The sequence below is a fragment of the Carettochelys insculpta genome, chromosome 27 (assembly GCF_033958435.1).
Source record: "Carettochelys insculpta isolate YL-2023 chromosome 27, ASM3395843v1, whole genome shotgun sequence".
NCBI lineage: Eukaryota > Metazoa > Chordata > Testudines > Carettochelyidae > Carettochelys > Carettochelys insculpta.
Genome location: NC_134163.1, coordinates 15,408,206 through 15,427,250, shown reverse-complemented (window position 1 = coordinate 15,427,250; position 19,045 = coordinate 15,408,206). Strand labels below are relative to the sequence as shown.

Genomic DNA, 19,045 nt, shown 5'->3' with positions numbered 1-19,045 from the left:
AGCCATCATACATATTTTTTATTGCCCCCGCTGAATCTGGTATCCACAGGTTGTGATATACAGTCAAGATGAGAAAATTAAATGAAGCTTGATAAAGCTGGGCTAATCAGCATTTTCCACCAAAGACACAGAAAACCACAGATACTGGTTTTTAAAGCACTGCAGTTTGTTCAAAAGGAGACGGTTTTGGCTAACATTGTTTCTTGGAGAGTTTTATAGTTGTTTTCAAGTCTTTCTAAAGAACTGCATATGCATGTCTATGTGTATGGTGGTTGAAGCGCAGAGTTAAACCCGTAAGGCAAAAATTGCCCAGTTTCTTCCTACAATCTGAAATTCAAGTGGTACAGTATGATAGGACAGCACTGACATGATGTCCCATTGCTAGGAAGAGGTACGCTGCGTGTTCTTGGCTGACTCTGCTCTGAAGGACAGCAAATTATTGTTTCTCATTTCATTGGAACATCTTTCCCTGACAGTGGGGCAATGCTAACACGTTCTTAGCAAGAAGAACCACTTCACTATGGAGGGCTAACACACAATTGTGGATTTGAACCTAAGGATTGGGTTTAACACAGGTTGTGCTGGTAAATACGATTAATTTGGAAAGAGGTGGCTTCTCTTCTGTGGTTGTGTGGAGTAGGAGAATGTAAAGGTCAAAGAGGAATGAGTAGTTTGAAGGGATATTGGTTTTGACATGCCGCCCACTCAACCCTGTCTGAATGTTTTGATTCTAATATTTATGCAATAACTAATATAAATGTTCTGATTTTCCTTCTCTGCTTTTCATATTGCTTTTTCCTCATCCTAAAAGTCTCGAAGCCCTTCACACTCAGAATATCGGATTTCACTTTAAAACTGAAGTTGTATTCAAGTACACTACATTTTAAACATGCTTATAGCTTCATTTGAAAGGCTTTCCATTAATCCTCACAGCCCCAGTGAAGTCCAGTCTGCAGTATCTCAGTTGGATACCTGAATTCTGTGGATCTAAAAAAAAAAACTTGTCAAGAAGCTGTACTGCCTTGAGCTATGATTTATGTACGTAAAACAGTGTTGGTGTTATCAACATACCACTCCTCCAGTCCGTATAACTGTTCTGATTGAATTACTCCTTGCTCAGTGATATTGAGCTGTAGTTCTTCTTCATAATAATCTTGGCTCCCAAAGACAGCATTATAGGAAGAGCTGTGTTTATTATTTAACCAGCTGCTCTGTATCTGTTTTGAGTTTGAATGATTCTCTTACCTTAATCCTGAGCACATTATGAGACAGTGAAGAGGTAATTCTCTGAATATTTTGTCTCAGTAAGGCTAAAAAAAACATATGGGCACGTAGCTGGCATTCGCCTGCAAAATACTACCATGAATATCAGGCTGTCTGTCCGGTTCATGGGATAGAAAAGTATGTAGTTATTAAGGGGTTTCGTTTGTAGTTTGTACACTTTAACTTGGTGTATACATCTAAACTAATACTATCAGCTGGGAGAACTATACTCCTATCACATTGCTAAGGGCCATAGGCATCAAATTAAGAGTGGGCAGTGGAGGGGGATGAGTTTGAGAGTGACGCTGCCAATATTTTGAGATTATTCAGAGGTGGCAAAGGCCTCTCTTCCCACGTGAGCGTCTTGTGCTGGCTGGTAGCGCTAAAAAATGAAAACTAATCATAAACAAGAAATGCTTCAGTTGTCCCAAATAACACCACCTCCCTGATCTTTAGATGGGCATAGCTAGACTACAGACTGTGTCCTTTTGGTACTTTTACCTTTCTCATAATGTTTGGGGCATTATTTGCAGTCATAGCGTAATTGCTGATGTGCTGGAGTTATTGAAGATGGTTCCCCAGGCTTTCCCGCCTGTACATCGAGTATATAATTCTTCAACCTTCCATCAATCCCATGGTCTTTAATTCTGTGTTGTTCTGTAGGCTTCACTCCAGCAGTACCGCACTAATGCTGGATCCCCAGCCAACCAGTCTCCCACTTCTCCTGTCTCCAATCAAGGCTTCTCTCCTGGCAGCTCCCCTCAAGTAAGGGACTCTGTGCTTCCACAGGCCTTGCTTCTTGTGTTTGTGTTTTAGTTGAGTCTGTCCATTGCTGACCCATGGTTGTCTCACTGTGACTTTGTGCTTCATGCATCCCTGATGTCTCATCCTGTTTGCAATTTCATTCAGATACAGAGTCTTTCAGAAGTTGGTGAATTCGGGCTTTAATAGAAGCTACTGGTAAACTCTTTTAAACCCAAAACAAAAAAGCAGTCCTGTAGCACTGTGCAGACTAACAATATAATTAATTAGGTGATGAGCTTTTGTGGGACAGACCCACATCTGGGATAATTCTTTTAAATACAATTACTCCTCCTTGAGAGCTCCAGGGGAAAATGCTTGCAGAAAGATCCCTTGCAACAAAGGGAAGGATGCCTCATAGGAAGTGTGAATCTGTAGCAGTGATTGTTGGAATGGCTGGTAGGGGGTGGAGGTGAGAGAGAAAGTGAGGGAATGGAGAGGTCTGACTAAGTGGTGTGTGCACTTCTGTATACTTCACGTCCTCAGGTGCAATTAATGCTGGACACAATGGGGCACTTCAGAAGAAACCTCTGTGGAAAACAAGCTCTTGCAAAGGCAGCAACCCCATTTCACAGCTTGAAGAAAACAAGTTGGAAAAACATAGCCAACCTGCAAAACTAATATCTATCTTCCCTCTGTGGATAAATAGTAATGTATTTGTCCCTGAATCCCCCTAATCGCTGTGCACAGGTTTAAACAGAGCAAGAGGAATTTAACCCACCAGCTGCAGAACAGTTAAAGAGATAGTGGGCCATTTGTTTAGGTGAAATGCTAATCACATAGTCCCATAGTAACAGAGAGTAAGCTGTGCTAGTCTATACGCTATCAAAACAAAAAGCAGTCAAGTAGCACTTTAAAGACTAGCAAAATAGTTTATTAGGTGAGCTTTCGTGGGACAGACCCACTTCTTCAGACCATAGCCAGACCAGAACAGACTCAATATTTAAGACACAGAGAACCAAAAACAGGAAGCAAGGAGGACAAATCAGAAAAAGATAATCAAGGTGAGCAAATCAGAGAGTGGAGGGGTGGGGGGGAAGATCAAGAATTAGATTGAGTTAAGTATGCAGACGAGCCCCTATAGTGACTCAGAAAGTTCCCATCACGATTTAAACCATGTGTTAATGTTCCGAATTTGAATATAAATGTCAATTTGTCCACTTCGAATTGACATTTATATTCAAATTCGGAACATTAACACATGGTTTAAATCGTGATGGGAACTTTCTGAGTCACTATAGGGGCTCGTCTGCATACTTAACTCAATCTAATTCTTGATCTTCCCCCCCACCCCTCCACTCTCTGATTTGCTCACCTTGATTATCTTTTTCTGATTTGTCCTCCTTGCTTCCTGTTTTTGGTTCTCTGTGTCTTAAATATTGAGTCTGTTCTGGTCTGGCTATGGTCTGAAGAAGTGGGTCTGTCCCACGAAAGCTCACGTAATAAACTATTTTGCTAGTCTTTAAAGTGCTACTTGACTGCTTTTTGTTTTGATAGTCCCATAGATTTAGCATCTCCTAGAGCTGCTGAAATAGGTCAAAGTTGTTCTTTCCTGCATCCTCAAAGCAGTGATGGGATAGAGGAGGGCATTCTCACTGGATACCAAGGTAAAGCTTGAAATTGTACTTTGTTTTCTATTAATTTAACTTTTATCAGGTGTTTGTAAGAAGGGGCATAGTTAAATTACTTTGTAAAGTTGGAGATTGATCTCCGAGCCATTAGACAGACATAAGTTGGTGGTTTCAGTCACAGCTTTAGTGAGCTCAGTAATTGATTAGAAGGTGAGGGCTATCAGTGTGACTCTTAACCTTCACTTGTCTCTCACTATAACTGTTTCTTCTGCCTGCTTCTTCTAGCTCTGCTTTGTCTTTACATGGTGCAGAGTAAGCAAGTAACTATACACCTTTCCTCTAAGCTGTCATTAGGTTAATGTTGCTCCCAGGCACTGTTCCTAATTCTGAATCCTGAAAGCCCCATTTGGGTAGTGCCCCCAAATATAAGGCTTCTACTGATGGTCCTTTGGTTAGTAACTCCTCCTTGGCAGTGTCCTCAGACCAGTTACCTTATTGTCACGGGGCAGTCTAAGTTGTGGAATACAGTTCAGAGTAGTTTTCCCATCTGGTCCTCCCTCTCCACGTAAACCAAGTCACTGTAATGTGCCAAACAGACACGGTTCCTCATCTAATAGATGTGTGGAAAGAGGTGGAAAAGATTGGAAAACTCTTCTTATTCCCAACTAGCAAGCATGTTGTTCTTCCCCCATCTGTAAGCTAACAGAGGGGTGTGGTACAACTAGCTACATGTTTTTAGGGATGGAGTGGTGTGATAGAAAAGGGTATAACTAGGAGAAAGAAGAGATAGGCTGAAAGATTGGGTCAGAATACTTGGAGAACTTGCTAATGGGGAGTTCTGTTAGACTGTAACATAAATAGTCTCTCACAAGAAGAGGCAGGCCCTCATCGGTTGTGTTTTGTTTTTTTTTTAAATTATATGGTCAACAAACTGAAAGATATAGTGTCTCTAATTGCTGTTTTTCTGATTAATTGTGGGCAGAACTTGCACTCTATATGTAAACTTATAGAATGTCGTTTGTTTAATCACATCTAGTTCAAACAACAGGAATTAAATTCCTCAACTTCCCCATTTCAGATATCCATTTTTGACCTGTAAAGGGGCTTTTCATTAAAACATGAATTGAAAAGCTCTGCTTGTGATTCTCAGCTTGTGTTTGCATGGCTGTTCATTAACACTGGCATTGTTTGTTACTACTTGATTTTTTTTCCCTGACATCATTGTCTGTTAGATGTGTAAAGTTACTTTTTTAGTAGAATGGCTGAATTCTTGGCATATTTGGTATGTATTTTTAGACAATGATTTAAGGGAGTTTTTTTTTGCAGTCACCATGACATTAACCTGGGAAGATACACTGTTGACAAAACAGACCTTGTGTACTATTTGCATAGGAGATGGGTTAGTGAGATGGGTGTGGGACCTGTTGATAAATTATTTTAGGACCCTGAAGTGCAAAGTAAGACATTTTCTGGTTGATTTCCTTAGGGAGCTTTACCAGTAGTGAAATTATTAGTGTGTTTAGGACTCAAGAAAAAAAGTCACTTGGGTTTGTGATTGTTCAGAGCACTTGTTGAGTAATGGGAACTAATCTATTAGAATTTTATCCAGTTGATTACTTTTCATGTTCTGCTTCAAGCTGCTTCTAGGAAGGGAATTGTCATAACAATACAATAAGGACATTTTTCCTTCTTCCATGTCTTTGGAAAGCCTATGTAAACATGGCAGGCGTTAAAGGAAAGGGTCATATGTAGGTTCTGTTTGAGGCTGTGCATGTCAGCTGCATTTCTAAGAATAATTCCAGATGGTCTTTAGTTGTTCGTACTGAGGGTTCAATTTTCTGAGACTAAACCTAGCAGTTGCTATGTGAAGACATGTAGACAAATGATTAAGAGGAAACTGAATTTTTAAACTGGAAGATTTTTTGATTTGGCAAAAAGTAACTGTTGCAACCTTGCCTGGTGGCAACTGCTACTTGAAATGCTGAGAAGTATGCTTTGTTGGGGTGAAGTTGGCTAGTCCTGACTGACTTGCATTTGATAACTTGCACGCTTTGTTATTGCAAATATGTGACGGGTTGAAGTAATTTTGAATGTTGGTGAGTAGCTGTTAGAGTAATTACAGCTCCAAGGCTAATCATGGCTACCTCTCTGATACAGCTCAAAGTGCAGTTGTGAAACAAGTGCAACTTGGAGAGTTTTAAGGAAAAATAAACATAACTTTTCTGAAATGACTGTGCTTTGTAGTAATGCTTTGCTTTTCTGTGACGAGGCTCCTACTCTTACTGGCTTGTTGTCTTCACCCATTCGAGTGATATTGGAGAGGTACAACGGTCTTGGGAGCCAAGACCTTTTCCCCTTTTCTCACTTCCCCAGGAAGGCACTGTTGAGGTTAGCGTTTGTATTGCAGGCAAGACAGCCATGTGTTATAAATGAACAGCAGGAGTCATAAGTTAATGGTAATGAAGCTGCTTATTTAATGTTCAGGGTACAATTGTGGCAAACATCTTGGTACTTAGAAGGAAAAAGTGCTTTTTTCCACTTTGATGCAGCTATAATTTAGCTGTAAGAATTATTGAGGAAGTGTTTGACTTGTCCCTTTCAAATGTAAAATAATAGAGTGGGACTGTTCTCTGAAAGAAACCTGGTTTTTGCTGTGAAATTCTGTTCTTTCTGTTGAACCGATGTTAAGGAAAAGATTCCTTGCTTCATTTAATGGCCAAGTCGTTTCTTAAAGCTACAGGAGACTGTGATCTTTCCTGTCAGACAGGATCTGCGGAGCATCAGCCTATTTTCTGACTTGATGGATCACAGCTTAGTACACAGAACTTTGGGTGTATTATCTACAGTGCAGCTGGTAGTGAGCCCCACTGCCTGGGTAGACAGACTCCCACAAGTGCACTAAAAATGGCAGTGTAGATATTACAGCTTGGGCCTTTAAGCCCACCAGGGTTTGAGAGCCCAAGCCACAACATCCGAACTGCTGTTCTTAGTGGGCTAGCTTAAGCCCTCCTACGTTTATCTGTTTACCTGGGCTGGGAGGCTCACATCAGTCCAGTTTAGACATAACCCTTGAGCAACCCTTTTAGGCGTGTTGTGGGTTTCCACCTTTTTCCCACATTGAGCATTCTGTATGAATCCAGCACACTACTCAGGAGGTCAGTGCTTTTCTGCTATCTGAATGTGCTCAATGTATGCCCTCTGCTCGTCCACACACAATGCAAAATGGTTTACAGTGGTGTTAACAACAGACCTGGTGCATGTAGGGTACGTTTAGCAAAAGGGCCGAGTATATGGAGTGTACAAAGCTACACTGAACCCCTGCTTGGCTGTTCCTGGAGACTTTTAGTAAGCAGGCTACGAATTGCTGCATTAATGTCACAGTAGCCTAAGAGTCTCCATACAGAATAACAACAGTGGAAGATCCTGCCTCAAGGTAGAAAGTCCCATTTTGCTTCGTGAGGGCTTCTTTTTACAAAGGACTGTTGGAAGGCTGGCTGAAAAAACAGATAACCATCCCCCTTCCGTTCCATGCTGATTTGTGCATTCATGTGTGTAAAAACTGAAATACTTCAAACACACACAAATGATCAGTGCTATTAGGACAAGTGTTTGTTTTATCTGAGCTTTTACTGTTAGTTCTGTTAATTGTTGTCTGCTAAATTGATTTTATGTTCATTGTTGAGGACTTCATCTTGTGCTTTTGAGTATTTTGCAACTGTGCAATGATAATGACCCTAGTTGTATTAATTAGTTTAATTATGTACTTGCTAATTAGGTTTTTGATTGATTTTTTTATGTAAGTAAGCTTTCTGGGGGGGAAAATGATTTGTCGCTTAACATTATGGTTGAATTTCATGAAATTAAAAGTACTGGAAAATTCTGTGCAAGATATATAAAAAATGAAAACAGATACAGAAAACTTACTTGGAAAGTTTGTCTCATATTTAGAGATGTAAGTACACTAGTTTCGTTGGGGGCAATATATTTTCAACTAGAAGCTGCGAAGTTAGATAGAATTTCAAGAAGGTTTTGTGATTTCTGTTAGCCCTAGTAACGATTTAGGTAGTCAAAGTTGAAAGCTGGATAGTGTTTAAAAATAAAACAACATAACACCACAAATCTACTGGTCACCTTCAGAATGACTGATAAATGGACATTTCAATAGAAGAAAAAGAAGGAAATTATCATGGTTGTAGAATTCTTTCTGCAGATTGACCTCCTCTTTGTATTACTGAAGTCGCATTTAATATCCAAATATTTTAGTAATTTTTCTTGATGCAGAAGACTTTATACTGTAAGTCGAGGTTCACTGTGGCCCCTTACTGTTTTAAACTGCTGCTCATTTTGTAAATACTTGGTGAGGGAGAAGGGTAACCAGCCATCACAAGCATACTGCTGAAAGGAGTACTACGTAATCGGTCAGTTGCACCGTGCATTTTGCTGCCTTAGCTGTATTTGTAGTTTTTACTCTTTTCAGGGAAAAATGTCTTTTGTGCAAAAATTATAGAGTGTTTATGGTATATTTGCATAACTTCTGCTATGAAGCAGAAGTTTTTGTCCCTGTGGGAGGAAGCGTAGGGTTCCCTGGAGCCTGTTTCTTGTGCTTAATGAAAAACGATGCTTCAGGAGTACTCTTGTGTCTGATGGGAAAGACCTATATTTTATTCTGTTCTTTATTAGTAAATAATAAATGAATGGCATTTCTGACCAGATTTGATGCTGTTCAGTTAGAGTTCAGTAACTCACACCTTGAGGTACACCTAACTGTTTGTGTGACTTTCACAACATAAGGACTCTGTTTTGTTTTCAGCATTCTTCCATTCTGGGGAGTGTATTTGGTGACTCCTTTTATGATCAGCAGATGACAGCTAGGCAGGCTAATGCCCTATCCCATCAGGTGAGCAAATTCATCTCAGATTTTGACTATATTTTGGCCGTTCTGAGATTAAAATAAATACACAGAATTAAATTTATGGCAATTCTGAAGATCTCATATCTGTTCATATCTTATTTTTTCTGGTTTAGTTTGGAAATTCACTGTGCTTCATTTTATTTGCTGTTTTCCCTTATGCTTTATAGCAGGTGGCTTTTAAAGGGGCTCTGCCAAGACTACTAGATTTGGAAAAAAACCCAAAACTTCCTTTACAGTGGTCCCATTTTTGGAAGATCTGGCTTTGTGGGTGGCAACAAATACGTATATCTATAATTTGCAGCCAAGCTGCGTGGGATCCCAGAATTTAACAACCAGACCTACATGCCTTTGACAGACCAGCCACCCACTGTACTTCCTACTTAAGCTAGTAAATGTGTCAGTGTAGTTGAGAGAGTGAAATGGCTTGGGATGGGACTGCATTTGAGGCAGGCAGAGAGTGGGCTTTAATAGCATCAGTCATATTGCTTTAATTTCATTTTTGCTGTTTATTTTTCATTTTTAAAGAAGTATTGTTTTCTATCTCTTATTTCAAAGACTTGACCACCTGGTAGGATATTGTAGGCAGCAATTTGATTTGGCACAAGAGCCGAATTTGGCAGTAAACGATTCTACAAAGTTAGGTGGAACTAGACCATGTTCTGATCTACAAAACCTAAAGATGAATTTGTTTGCCTGCCCTTTTGAATGTTCTCTCCCTCAATAGAGGTTTGCAAATTGCTTCACTTTGTGTCCTGATGGCTAGAAGTAACTCTTCCTTTGTGCCTTGGTCTTCAGCTTGAGCAGTTTAATATGATAGAAAACGCCATTAGTTCCAACAGCCTGTACAGCCCCTGCTCAACCCTTAACTACTCCCAGGCAGCCATGATGGGACTTACTGGGAGCCATGGCAACTTGCAAGACTCGCAGCAGCTGAACTACTCGAGCCATGGAAACATCCCCAACATCATCCTTACAGGTAAGGCACTTGGTGGTTCTCCCACCAGGCTGAAGTTGAGTTGTGCTTTACACTAGGCTGGCTGCCCGTGTGTTGAATTGAGGCTCTGTGATGTGCTTTGACACATCTGCAGTGCAGGTGAGGATCTGCTTTTCTTTTCCAAATTTATCGTTGTTCATCCAGCAAACCCCACGTATCTGCATGCAGGCGGTTTCATCCATTTATCTTTAGCCAGATGATTGTGTGAAGAAGTGTGTGTTCTGGTAAATGAGCAGCAGTACTGAGGCTTGTCTCCCCTCCTCTTCATTCTAGTGACAGGTGAATCTCCTCCCAGCTTATCAAAGGAACTGACCAGCTCTTTGGCAGGTGTTGGAGATGTCAGCTTTGATTCAGATTCCCAGTTCCCTCTGGATGAACTCAAAATTGACCCTCTAACCTTGGATGGACTGCACATGCTTAATGACCCAGATATGGTCCTCACCGATCCTGCAACAGAGGACACTTTCAGGATGGACCGGCTGTAGACTTGAGGACACCATGAGCCTGGGAATAAAATGTGTTCCTGGAGCCCTGCTGAACTGAAGAGTCCAATGGGTCAGTCACGTCAAATTAAAGAGTTACTGAGAGCAGTAGCTCTGTCATGTACAACATGTACAATGAGTAAAGCTTGTTGTTCTAAGCTTGCAGTGCTGCATATCCCCTTCCCCTGTTGCACCATATTTTATCCCTTAACTACTCATTGCCATTAAATGGGTAAGGAGTTTGCATCAGCCTTCTCCCCTCCAAACCCCCACGAGCAAAGTTTCAGCGTAAGGTGGTCAGTTTATCCCTTGCACTAGAAGGGGTTTTTTCTGGGTAAGTGATGAAGATTCAGTGTCAAGGGTGAACAGATTCTCTGTAAAATACCGCATCACTAGCATTTGATTATTGGCTGTTTCTGTAACTGGTCAACAGCCACTTCCTTGAGGCTGAGGGGGGAAACTCTAGACTACTGCCCTCTCACTAATTCTAAAGCAAAATGCCTCTACAGCCACCCTCTGGGAAAGGGGCAGCTTGTAATTTGGACTCTCCCAGACTACTTTGTGACCGTTGTTTTTGTAGAGTAAAATGCTTCTCCTCCCTTGATTGACATGTCATACTTGTTTTCAGGTTCATTTCCTTGACTGTTGTCCAGCACCCACTGCCTGTTCCTATGCCCTGAGCAAACTCATGTACTTTGCAAAGCAGGAAGGTGGCCTGGTATTCCAGTGGGTTCTTGGTGGCGTTATCCAAAAAAGCAACTGAAAACACTATTTCCAGAGCCTGTTTCAAATTTCTGAGCACACAAAAAAAGTACTATAATTCATTACCTTGTGAGTGTGAAGGAGGGAGTGGAGTATTTTGAAGCCAATAATAGGATATTGGTGGCTAAGCTGCAGAGCATTTTATTTTTAAATTCTGTTGCTTGTATGAAATTCATGGGCAGCAGGAAGGGACATTGTGTAGCAATACACAGCCCAAGTCAGGGTGGCTATTTTTATGATTTTTTAAAAATTCATGTTCATTGCCTATTAAATACTCTTACTGTTATTTATACATTTTTATTTAAGTATTTGGATAGTTGAAAAGTAGCTAAACTACATAAGACCAATTGAAGCACTCGCATAATACTTACACAATACATCCTTTTGTGATTTTTCATTCCAGTAACATCTTTAATGTTTTTAACTAACTGGAATTTGCAGCAGATTCTGAACAGAAGTAAGCAAATGCAGGGCAAATCTGTCATGTGTTTGCCATTTTATATGTTATATATACATTAGGGTAACAGGAACATAAATGTTCTTTGACAGAGTAATTGGCTTAATGGGTATGTGGATAAACGTGTAGAGTGGATCTTGATTTCACTAAATTTTTTGACTGATTCCCACATGATAGTCTCCTAAGCAATTAGGTGAAATGTGGCCTAGATGAAATTACTGACCGACAGGTGCAGGACTGTTTGAAAAAACATATTCAAAGGATAGTTATCCATAGTTCACTGTAGCCCTGGGAGGGCATCTCCAGTGGGGTCCTGTTAGTCAGTTCTGGCTCTGGTACTGTTCAATAGGTCATTAATTGATTGGATAATGGAGTGGAGGTGATGTTTACAAAATTTATGGCTGACACCAAGTGGGGGAGGGGTTACAAGCACTTTGAGGAACGGGTTTAGAATTCAAAATAACCTTGATAAATTAGAGAATTGATCTGAAATCAACCAGATTAAATTCAGTAAACACAAATGCAAAGTATTATGCTTATAAAGGAAAGATCAACAGCACAACTACACAATGAGGAGTAACTAGTGAGATGATAGTACTGCTGAAAGCCATCTGGGGGTTACAGTGGGTCACTGAGTCAGCAGTGTGATGCAGTTGTGGGAAAAAAAAACTAAAATCCTGGTATGTATTAACTGGAGTGTCCTATATGAGATATAGGAGGTAATTGTTGCATTTTACTTGGCACTGGTGAGGCCTCAGCAAAGTACTCTGTCCAGTTCTGGAAGGGTGTGGATAAATTTGAGAGTCCAAAGAAGAATAAAACTAAGGATTAGCAAATCTGACCTATGAGGAAAGGGTAAATAAAGTGCATGTGTTCATTCTTAAGAAAACAAGATTCAGAGGACCTGATACCCTTCAAATATATTAAGGGCTGCTACACAGCAGAAGGTAATTGTCTTCTGAAGGTAGGATAAGAAATAACGGGCTTAATCATCAGCAAAAGAGATTTAGGTTGGATCATTAGAAAAGCTTCCTAGTTCTAAGGGCAGTTAAGCTCTACAGTAGGCTGCCAAGCGGGGTTGTGGAATCCCCGTTACTGGAGGTTTTTAAGGACAGGCTGGACAAACACCTGTAAGAGATGTTCTAGGTTTATTGGCTCTTGTCTCAGCAGAGGAGGCTGGACTTGATGACTTGAGGTCTCTTCCAGCTCTACATTTCTGTCAGTCTGATAATTCTTCTGTAACTCTGGGAAAATTACTCACTGTTAGTGAAAGTACTGTATTCTTGTGTATGCTGAGGCTCTTAAATTCATAATAGACAGCTTCTGTTAGTCACAGCTACTATTCTCTGGTATAGTGTAACAGAAGGTGAATGATAAAACAAAAGAAAACCCACTGAGTTTAAAATGGTGACTTCACTTAAATGTAGTGCCTGATTGACCGATGATAATGAGTCCTATCTCCTGGGCATTAGGTCACCCTTTTACAAATCTGAGGAAAATGCTTAGCTGTTTACCAAGAGTTCAATGCACTTGTGGCAATTGATAAGTATAGCTGTTAAAATGTTGTATTAATTACCTGAGAGTCCTCACAGTGAAAGGCCCACCACATACAGGGCCTTTCTTCAAAGCAGAATTCAAAATCAAGATTATTTGGCTTGTACTAATAAAAATTTGATTACAAATAGTACCTTGAATGTGTTAATGAAGGAATTAACGGGTAAAAGAATATTTAAAAGAATATTTCTCCACCTCAGGGGCCAAACATCCAAATATATTTTGATAAATACAATTTTAAATAAAAAAAACTTTTTAATTTATATTTAAAGAGGTTTTTTTATTTTATTTTTTTAAATTTATTCTCCAGCCTCTCCAAATCCTGTTCTCAATTTGCCCTCTTTTGCATTTGGTCAAAAAATGCACCAGGTTTTATTTTCTGATGTGATACATGTTTGTCAGAAAACATTCCCCCACGTCAATCACTCACCCCCCCACAGCCATTTCCTTGGGTTTTTTTGAGCCAGGAATGTAAATGTTTATGGCAAAAGTGGGCTATTCCTAATGAGTTATAGCTAGATTTCTGTGTGCTTCCAGAAATCTGTGAGGCGCTGTCCTGAAATGCATGGACACTGCTGAGCAGAATTCCTGCTGGGACCTTATATAACATGGTTGTGTTTGCTCGCTCACCTATTTGTGCCATTAGTTGACTGTTTGCACTAAAAGTGATGTAGGATTTTTATTTTTTCTGTCTCATTGCTTTTGTGTAAGCTCCTTGTTAAAGGGTGGTTTTCTTTGGGTCCTCCCCTGATAATAGTAAGGCTGTCTTGCATCTCCACTTCTGATGTTTATCAGCAATTGAGCCTGATGTTACATGTTACTCCCAGTGTCTGCTTATTTGATTGTGAATGCTTTTTCAATTTAAACAAAGGTAGCTTTAAACAGGAGGATACCCTAAAAGAATGTGAGTAATTTGGGCCCAGATGATACGCAGTTCTTTGCTTCAAAAGACCCAAAGGTACAGTGTGAATTGAGTACACTTTGTGCAGTTTACTTAATCTCCTTGACAGTACTGTTATTTCATTAATTGGATTTCTGTCTGTATCAGCCTCTTGTTCAGACGTCTCTTATGCATATAAATCCTCGTCTGTAATGATCTATTTTTTTAGAACCAGAGTCACTTAAGAGTGAAGCATCCAGTGAGGAATTCAGACTCCTGACTGGGTTGTTTTACAAGGAGAGATCGCTAAATGCTACCTTCTATTTTTTTTTAAACTACATGTGTATATAGGAGAGCTTGTTTATTAGACTTGTAAGTAGATGTTTAAAAATGGCCTTAATTTAAAAAAAAACAAAACAAACATCTAGATGCAATCATCAAAAAAAAAAAGTGTGTGTCGGGGGCGGAAATTAGGGACCATCTAGTTAGGAGAAATATTTTTTCTTTGTTTCTTTTCTGGAGGGGTCAGGGCAGAGGAAGATGAGCTCTTCAGAGAAGGAGATGATGGATGTGTACGAAAGAATATGCTTCATCTCCATAGCCCCCAGAGGGGGCAGGCTAGCTGCTTTAATTTTTAACCCTTTGAGGATCAGTGCAGTTATTTTAGTACAGTGTCAGTAGCATTTCAATAGTTTCTGCACTTTGCTCCCTGGGAGAGTGGCCCGCTGGCAGCAGCATGTGTCTCCTGGTCTAGTAGAAAATTTTCCCTTTCCCTTTCTCTGTTGTGTATAAGTTTACATTATTTTAAACAAATATTTAAAGTTTTCAAGTTCCAGCACAGGGTAGGTCCCCCAATGCTTTCAAAATGTAGGTAGGCTTCTAGTTCGTTTTCAAGTTAAGTGGTATCTTTTACATTTTCTACCCCACTTATGAAGGTGGTAGATGTGGAAAAGCACTGTCCATTAGAATAAAAGAATGTACAATGCTAACACAGATACTTGTGGGAGGAGAGGAAGAAATGTCATTGCTTGGGGAACATTGCAGTGAAAAAATTGGAAATACTAAATTAGACTTAATTGTCTCATGTGTCAGAGTTAATATCCGAACATATACCTACTGCCTGATTTCTGTACAGTTATGTGTTTGTAAGAATTTCCCAAGATAGACTGTTGCATTTGCCAGTACATTGGGGAAGTAATAGGAATAAACTCTCAATGTAAAAAATACTGTGATTTTAAAAGAAGTGGATTTCTGCTATTTATTGCAGCTTAGGTGTTGGCTGGAGGGGGAGAGGCTCTTTTGCATTGTATATAGTACCGACTTTTTCATTCTCTTTAAAAATGGATCTGCACAGGCCAAGTTCTGTATGCTGCATGCATGGGTGGACCGCAGGCAGCATCAAATGTGTCTGTCTCACTACTGCTTCTGCATGTTAGTGAACACTTTGCCAGCATTCTTTAACTGTGCAAAAACCTTTACTGTACAGAGAGAACCTTTGCTTTAAAAAATGGAAAGAAATATGTTGACTTTTAATTATGGAAGAAACTATTGAAAATTTATGTACCCATTTTTTGTTTTGCATTAAAACAAAATATTATGCCTGACAATACTGGTGCAAATCCTCTTAAAGACAGTTGCTTAAAACTTCCTGCTAGGTAAATAGAGCTACACTAAGTTTTTAGTAACTAGTACAGGATTCTTTTTATTCCGTTCCACTTCAGAGTAAGGTATCGATCGTTAGGTTTTTTTTTTAAAAGCTTTCTGTTGCTGTAGCAATGCTATTTAAGACTTGCCCTTCCCTTATTAGGCTACTACTCAATTTGGAAACCACCTCAGTGTAGAATATGGACGAGAGAAGCCCCCTCATCATACAGTAGGTTAAAATGTACTCTGTGCTTTAAGGATGAAAGCGTTTATTAATTTGACAAATGGACCCCCTGTCACTGTGATGGCAATGTGAAAGAGCAATTAGCATTTATTATATGTATATGTTCTCTTTTTAAAAAAGGAAAAAAATTTGTAGTGTTCCTGTTGTTTGTATTTTTAGTTGCTTACTATTTATACTGCGCAGTGTAGGCATGGGTTGCATGTCAGTTTTCTATGCGGGCACCATGAGGACATTACGATAACTGTGTATTATAAATCATTTTTACCTTTTTAAACAGAATCATTATGTGGAATTTCTATACTGCAAAACAAAACACTACATTAAGTACTATATTCATTTGTGTTATTTATTTTTTTGTGGATGGGAGGGGGTGGTTTTAACTGTGGTGTATATTGCCTTATATGTGGGCTTGACTGATTTTATCAAAATAAAAGCATAAAGGGGTAAATATGCTTACTGTTTTATTCAGTAGTACAATATGGGGCTGCCAAAGAGGTAGCTGCAGAAAGCATAGGTTGGGAAGTAAATATATAGTATATCAATGTTTATAGACAGGAGGTCCAGCTATGTAATATACACAACAAATCAGGAGGAATCCTAAAGTCCCATGAGCAATTAAAGGTATTTATATGGCAATTGTTATTATGCCAGTAATTTTCAGTGAACATTATAAAAGCCCTTTCTAACCGGTTCCAACACACATAATGTACATGCAGCAGTTTGAGTGTGACGAAGGTCAATCCAGTAAAAGTTTTGGTTTGAACATGCTCTAAGAAGTCTATTCTCCAGCACCCTATTGGTAGACCGATAGTATGGTTCACTGCTGTCGCGTGCTTTCTGGGTTTGGCAAATCAAGGGTGCGCTGGAACTCTGTGCTGTACTGTGGGTTGCTGAAAGCTGCAGACACTCCAGGCAATAAAAATCATCAAAGAACATAAAAGATGTATTTTTAAAACAAGAGAGTCAGAGGAAAAGAAGGAACTCCTGTTTGAGGCCATACTTGTTTGCATGTGCTGTCTATTCAAAGATTTACAGAACAACTTATTAACCAGGGTCTTGTGTATTTAAAAACTGCACCAGAAAATTGGTCATAATACAAGACTTTGGATAACAGTGTTCTTGCTATTTAGCCATTTAACCTCTCCCCATTTGCACTGCGTCCACATCTTCCTGTAATGCTACAAGTATAAAGAGACATGTTGTAATCTACCAAATTTCTGTGTTGTGGTCTCAGATTTCAAATGCAGCTGGAATCTTTTGGACTCCATTGTGTTTCTTTTCCTCCCTACAATGCTGGTGTTTACAGAGCTCTGGGGAGAGTATTCAGGAGCAAACAGGTATAGCAGAAATGTCGCTTGCGGGGCCCACATTGTTGTGGTGTATTCTATGGTAATGGCTACCACGTTTTCAAATTTCTTTGCAGTGGGGTAGTTGTGTTTTCTTTAATTTTCAGTAGAAAAAAATAAGTTCCCTTGCAGTTACTGCTGCTTTCAAGATTCACATGGAGTAAAGAGCTTGCCTGCTCAATGCCTGTGTTCTCCCAGACAGCCTGCAAAATATTAGCTCACAGATACGTACGTCAGGTCCTGTAGCCTGTGAAATTGAGGATTGAACAGTTAGTCAGTCTGTTTGCTGTGTATGGCTGACTGCAAATTTGCTCTAACAATCATGTGTAAGGAGACTTTAGAACTGAAATATCTGTGCTGCTCTGGTAGAGCATTTTTAGTTGTGAACACTAGCCATGTGTCACAAGTTACTAACAGCTGCATGCTGCCAGGTGCCTTTGCTCCAGTTATGGTGGAACAGGTTGGTTAGTATATGTCTGTGTTGTTGTTTTGGGTCAGGACAGGACTTTGTATTCTCACCATTGCTACAAAGATATTTGCAGCAGTATCACTTTCCATTCTAAAAGTACCTGGTGGAGCTACGGGAAAAAGTTTGCTGCAGGGAAGGTGACAGGTCTAATTTAAAAAGCTTGGCATAGATGAATTACAAGTAACTACTCTCCTGATTTGCTCTGACTGTTACAGTCAAATACTGGGGGCTACATTTAAAGGAACAAAAGGGCATTAGTAACCCAGGTGCCATTGAAAGTCAGTGAAAGTTGAGTGTCCCATCTACACCTTTGTACAGCTCCCCTTTGATTCACAGTGAGGCAGTAATTGGTGCTAGTAACTAAGGCCAGAGCAGCTTTAATATAAAAGGTAAAAGCAAAGTTTCATAAATCCCCTACTGAGAGCAGTTCTGTACATGCAGTTTACTTCCTGTTCTGCTGAAGGGATTGCTGATCGTCTCCTCAAGACTAGCTTAATTACACCATTGCTGCTTTTGGATTGTACTTAGTCTTCTCAGAAAACACGGGAAAGAGATGTGCAAAATGATTTGATTTTAATTTTAGCTTGACGTCCTTGCTGGAACTCTGAAGTGTGTATTAAATAGCTACAAGAGAATGGGACAAATTAAGTACGGTGAATTTCTGACATGCAGCTTCCACCTGCTGGAGAAACAGCCAGATGATGTAATCTTAGTATTTACTGGCATCTCTGAAGATCCTGTTTTCTGTTAAATGTATTTTAGTCTGGTACATGGCTTAGCATTAATGCAGCATCGTGATTCAGTGGAGAAAACATCTGCGGTGAGATCATCTGTGCAAAACAGCGCATAAAACCATGATGTTTCTGAGCCAGTCTCCAGCAACCTGCCGGAAGCCATCCCTCCTGGTAAGGAGCCTGCAGGTTAGCAGTGTCCACTCTGCTGAGCTGTGGCACTAATTGCCTCATTTGTGGGGGTTTTGTATTTGTTGTCAGTCTCGATCCAATCCTCACTCATTGGTTTAAGGGCTTTTGTGCGTTCCAGCCACAGTTGACTGTGAAGTATCTACACTGAGAGATGCCCAGCTGGGCAAGGAACTTGCCGAACAATCTGGTATATCATCTTCCATCTAAGCGCATCACTCTGAGTATCTAAGAGAGAAGAAGCTTCAAAATGTAACTACCCTTTCCCCTCACCCCGAAAGGTGATCAACATTGCTGCTGCTGTTTCGTTGTCTGGTTTATCCAGTTATACAGCTGCACGTTGGGCACTTTAGCAAAGGTTCTTTGGCAGCTGAAAGGGTTACCTCCTCTTTTGGAAGGAACGTTGAGTACTGAAAACACAGCAAAACACTGTGTTTTACCGTGAACAGATCGGGCTTGACCTGACTAATGAGAACTTACAGTAGCTAATGTGATAGTGGCAAAACTTTTAATAATAAGAATAAGAACAAACACCTGATGAATCATTAACTCTGCTGGAGTTAACAATTACAAGGAAGCTGTGACTCCAGTATCTGCATTTTCCCCCTAAACAATATACTTGTTTTTTATATTAGTCACTTATGCAGTGGCTGCCAAGGCTTGGTGCATGTTGCAAGCAGTAGTCAATTCCTAGAGGCCTTCGATGACTTTTCCACATAGTGATGGCCAGGTGGAAGTGAGGAGGA

At 39.9% G+C, this 19,045-nt stretch overlaps 1 protein-coding gene across 2 annotated transcripts in view; it reads left to right on the top strand.

Annotated features, from left to right (window-relative positions):
* Positions 1-14,111, top strand: part of CRTC1 (CREB regulated transcription coactivator 1) — a 59,335-nt gene extending 45,224 nt beyond the window's left edge. Inside the window, exons 11-14 of one of the 2 annotated variants that reach the window (XM_074977949.1) lie at positions 1,927-2,028; positions 8,446-8,532; positions 9,343-9,523; positions 9,815-14,111. In XM_074977949.1, the coding sequence (XP_074834050.1) occupies positions 1,927-2,028; positions 8,446-8,532; positions 9,343-9,523; positions 9,815-10,026 (582 nt within the window). In that variant the 3' untranslated portion in view covers positions 10,027-14,111. The remainder of the gene's footprint in view (positions 1-1,926; positions 2,029-8,445; positions 8,533-9,342; positions 9,524-9,814) is intronic. The other variant, XM_074977950.1, reaches the window with a different exon arrangement.
* Positions 14,112-19,045: the final 4,934 nt, after the last annotated feature.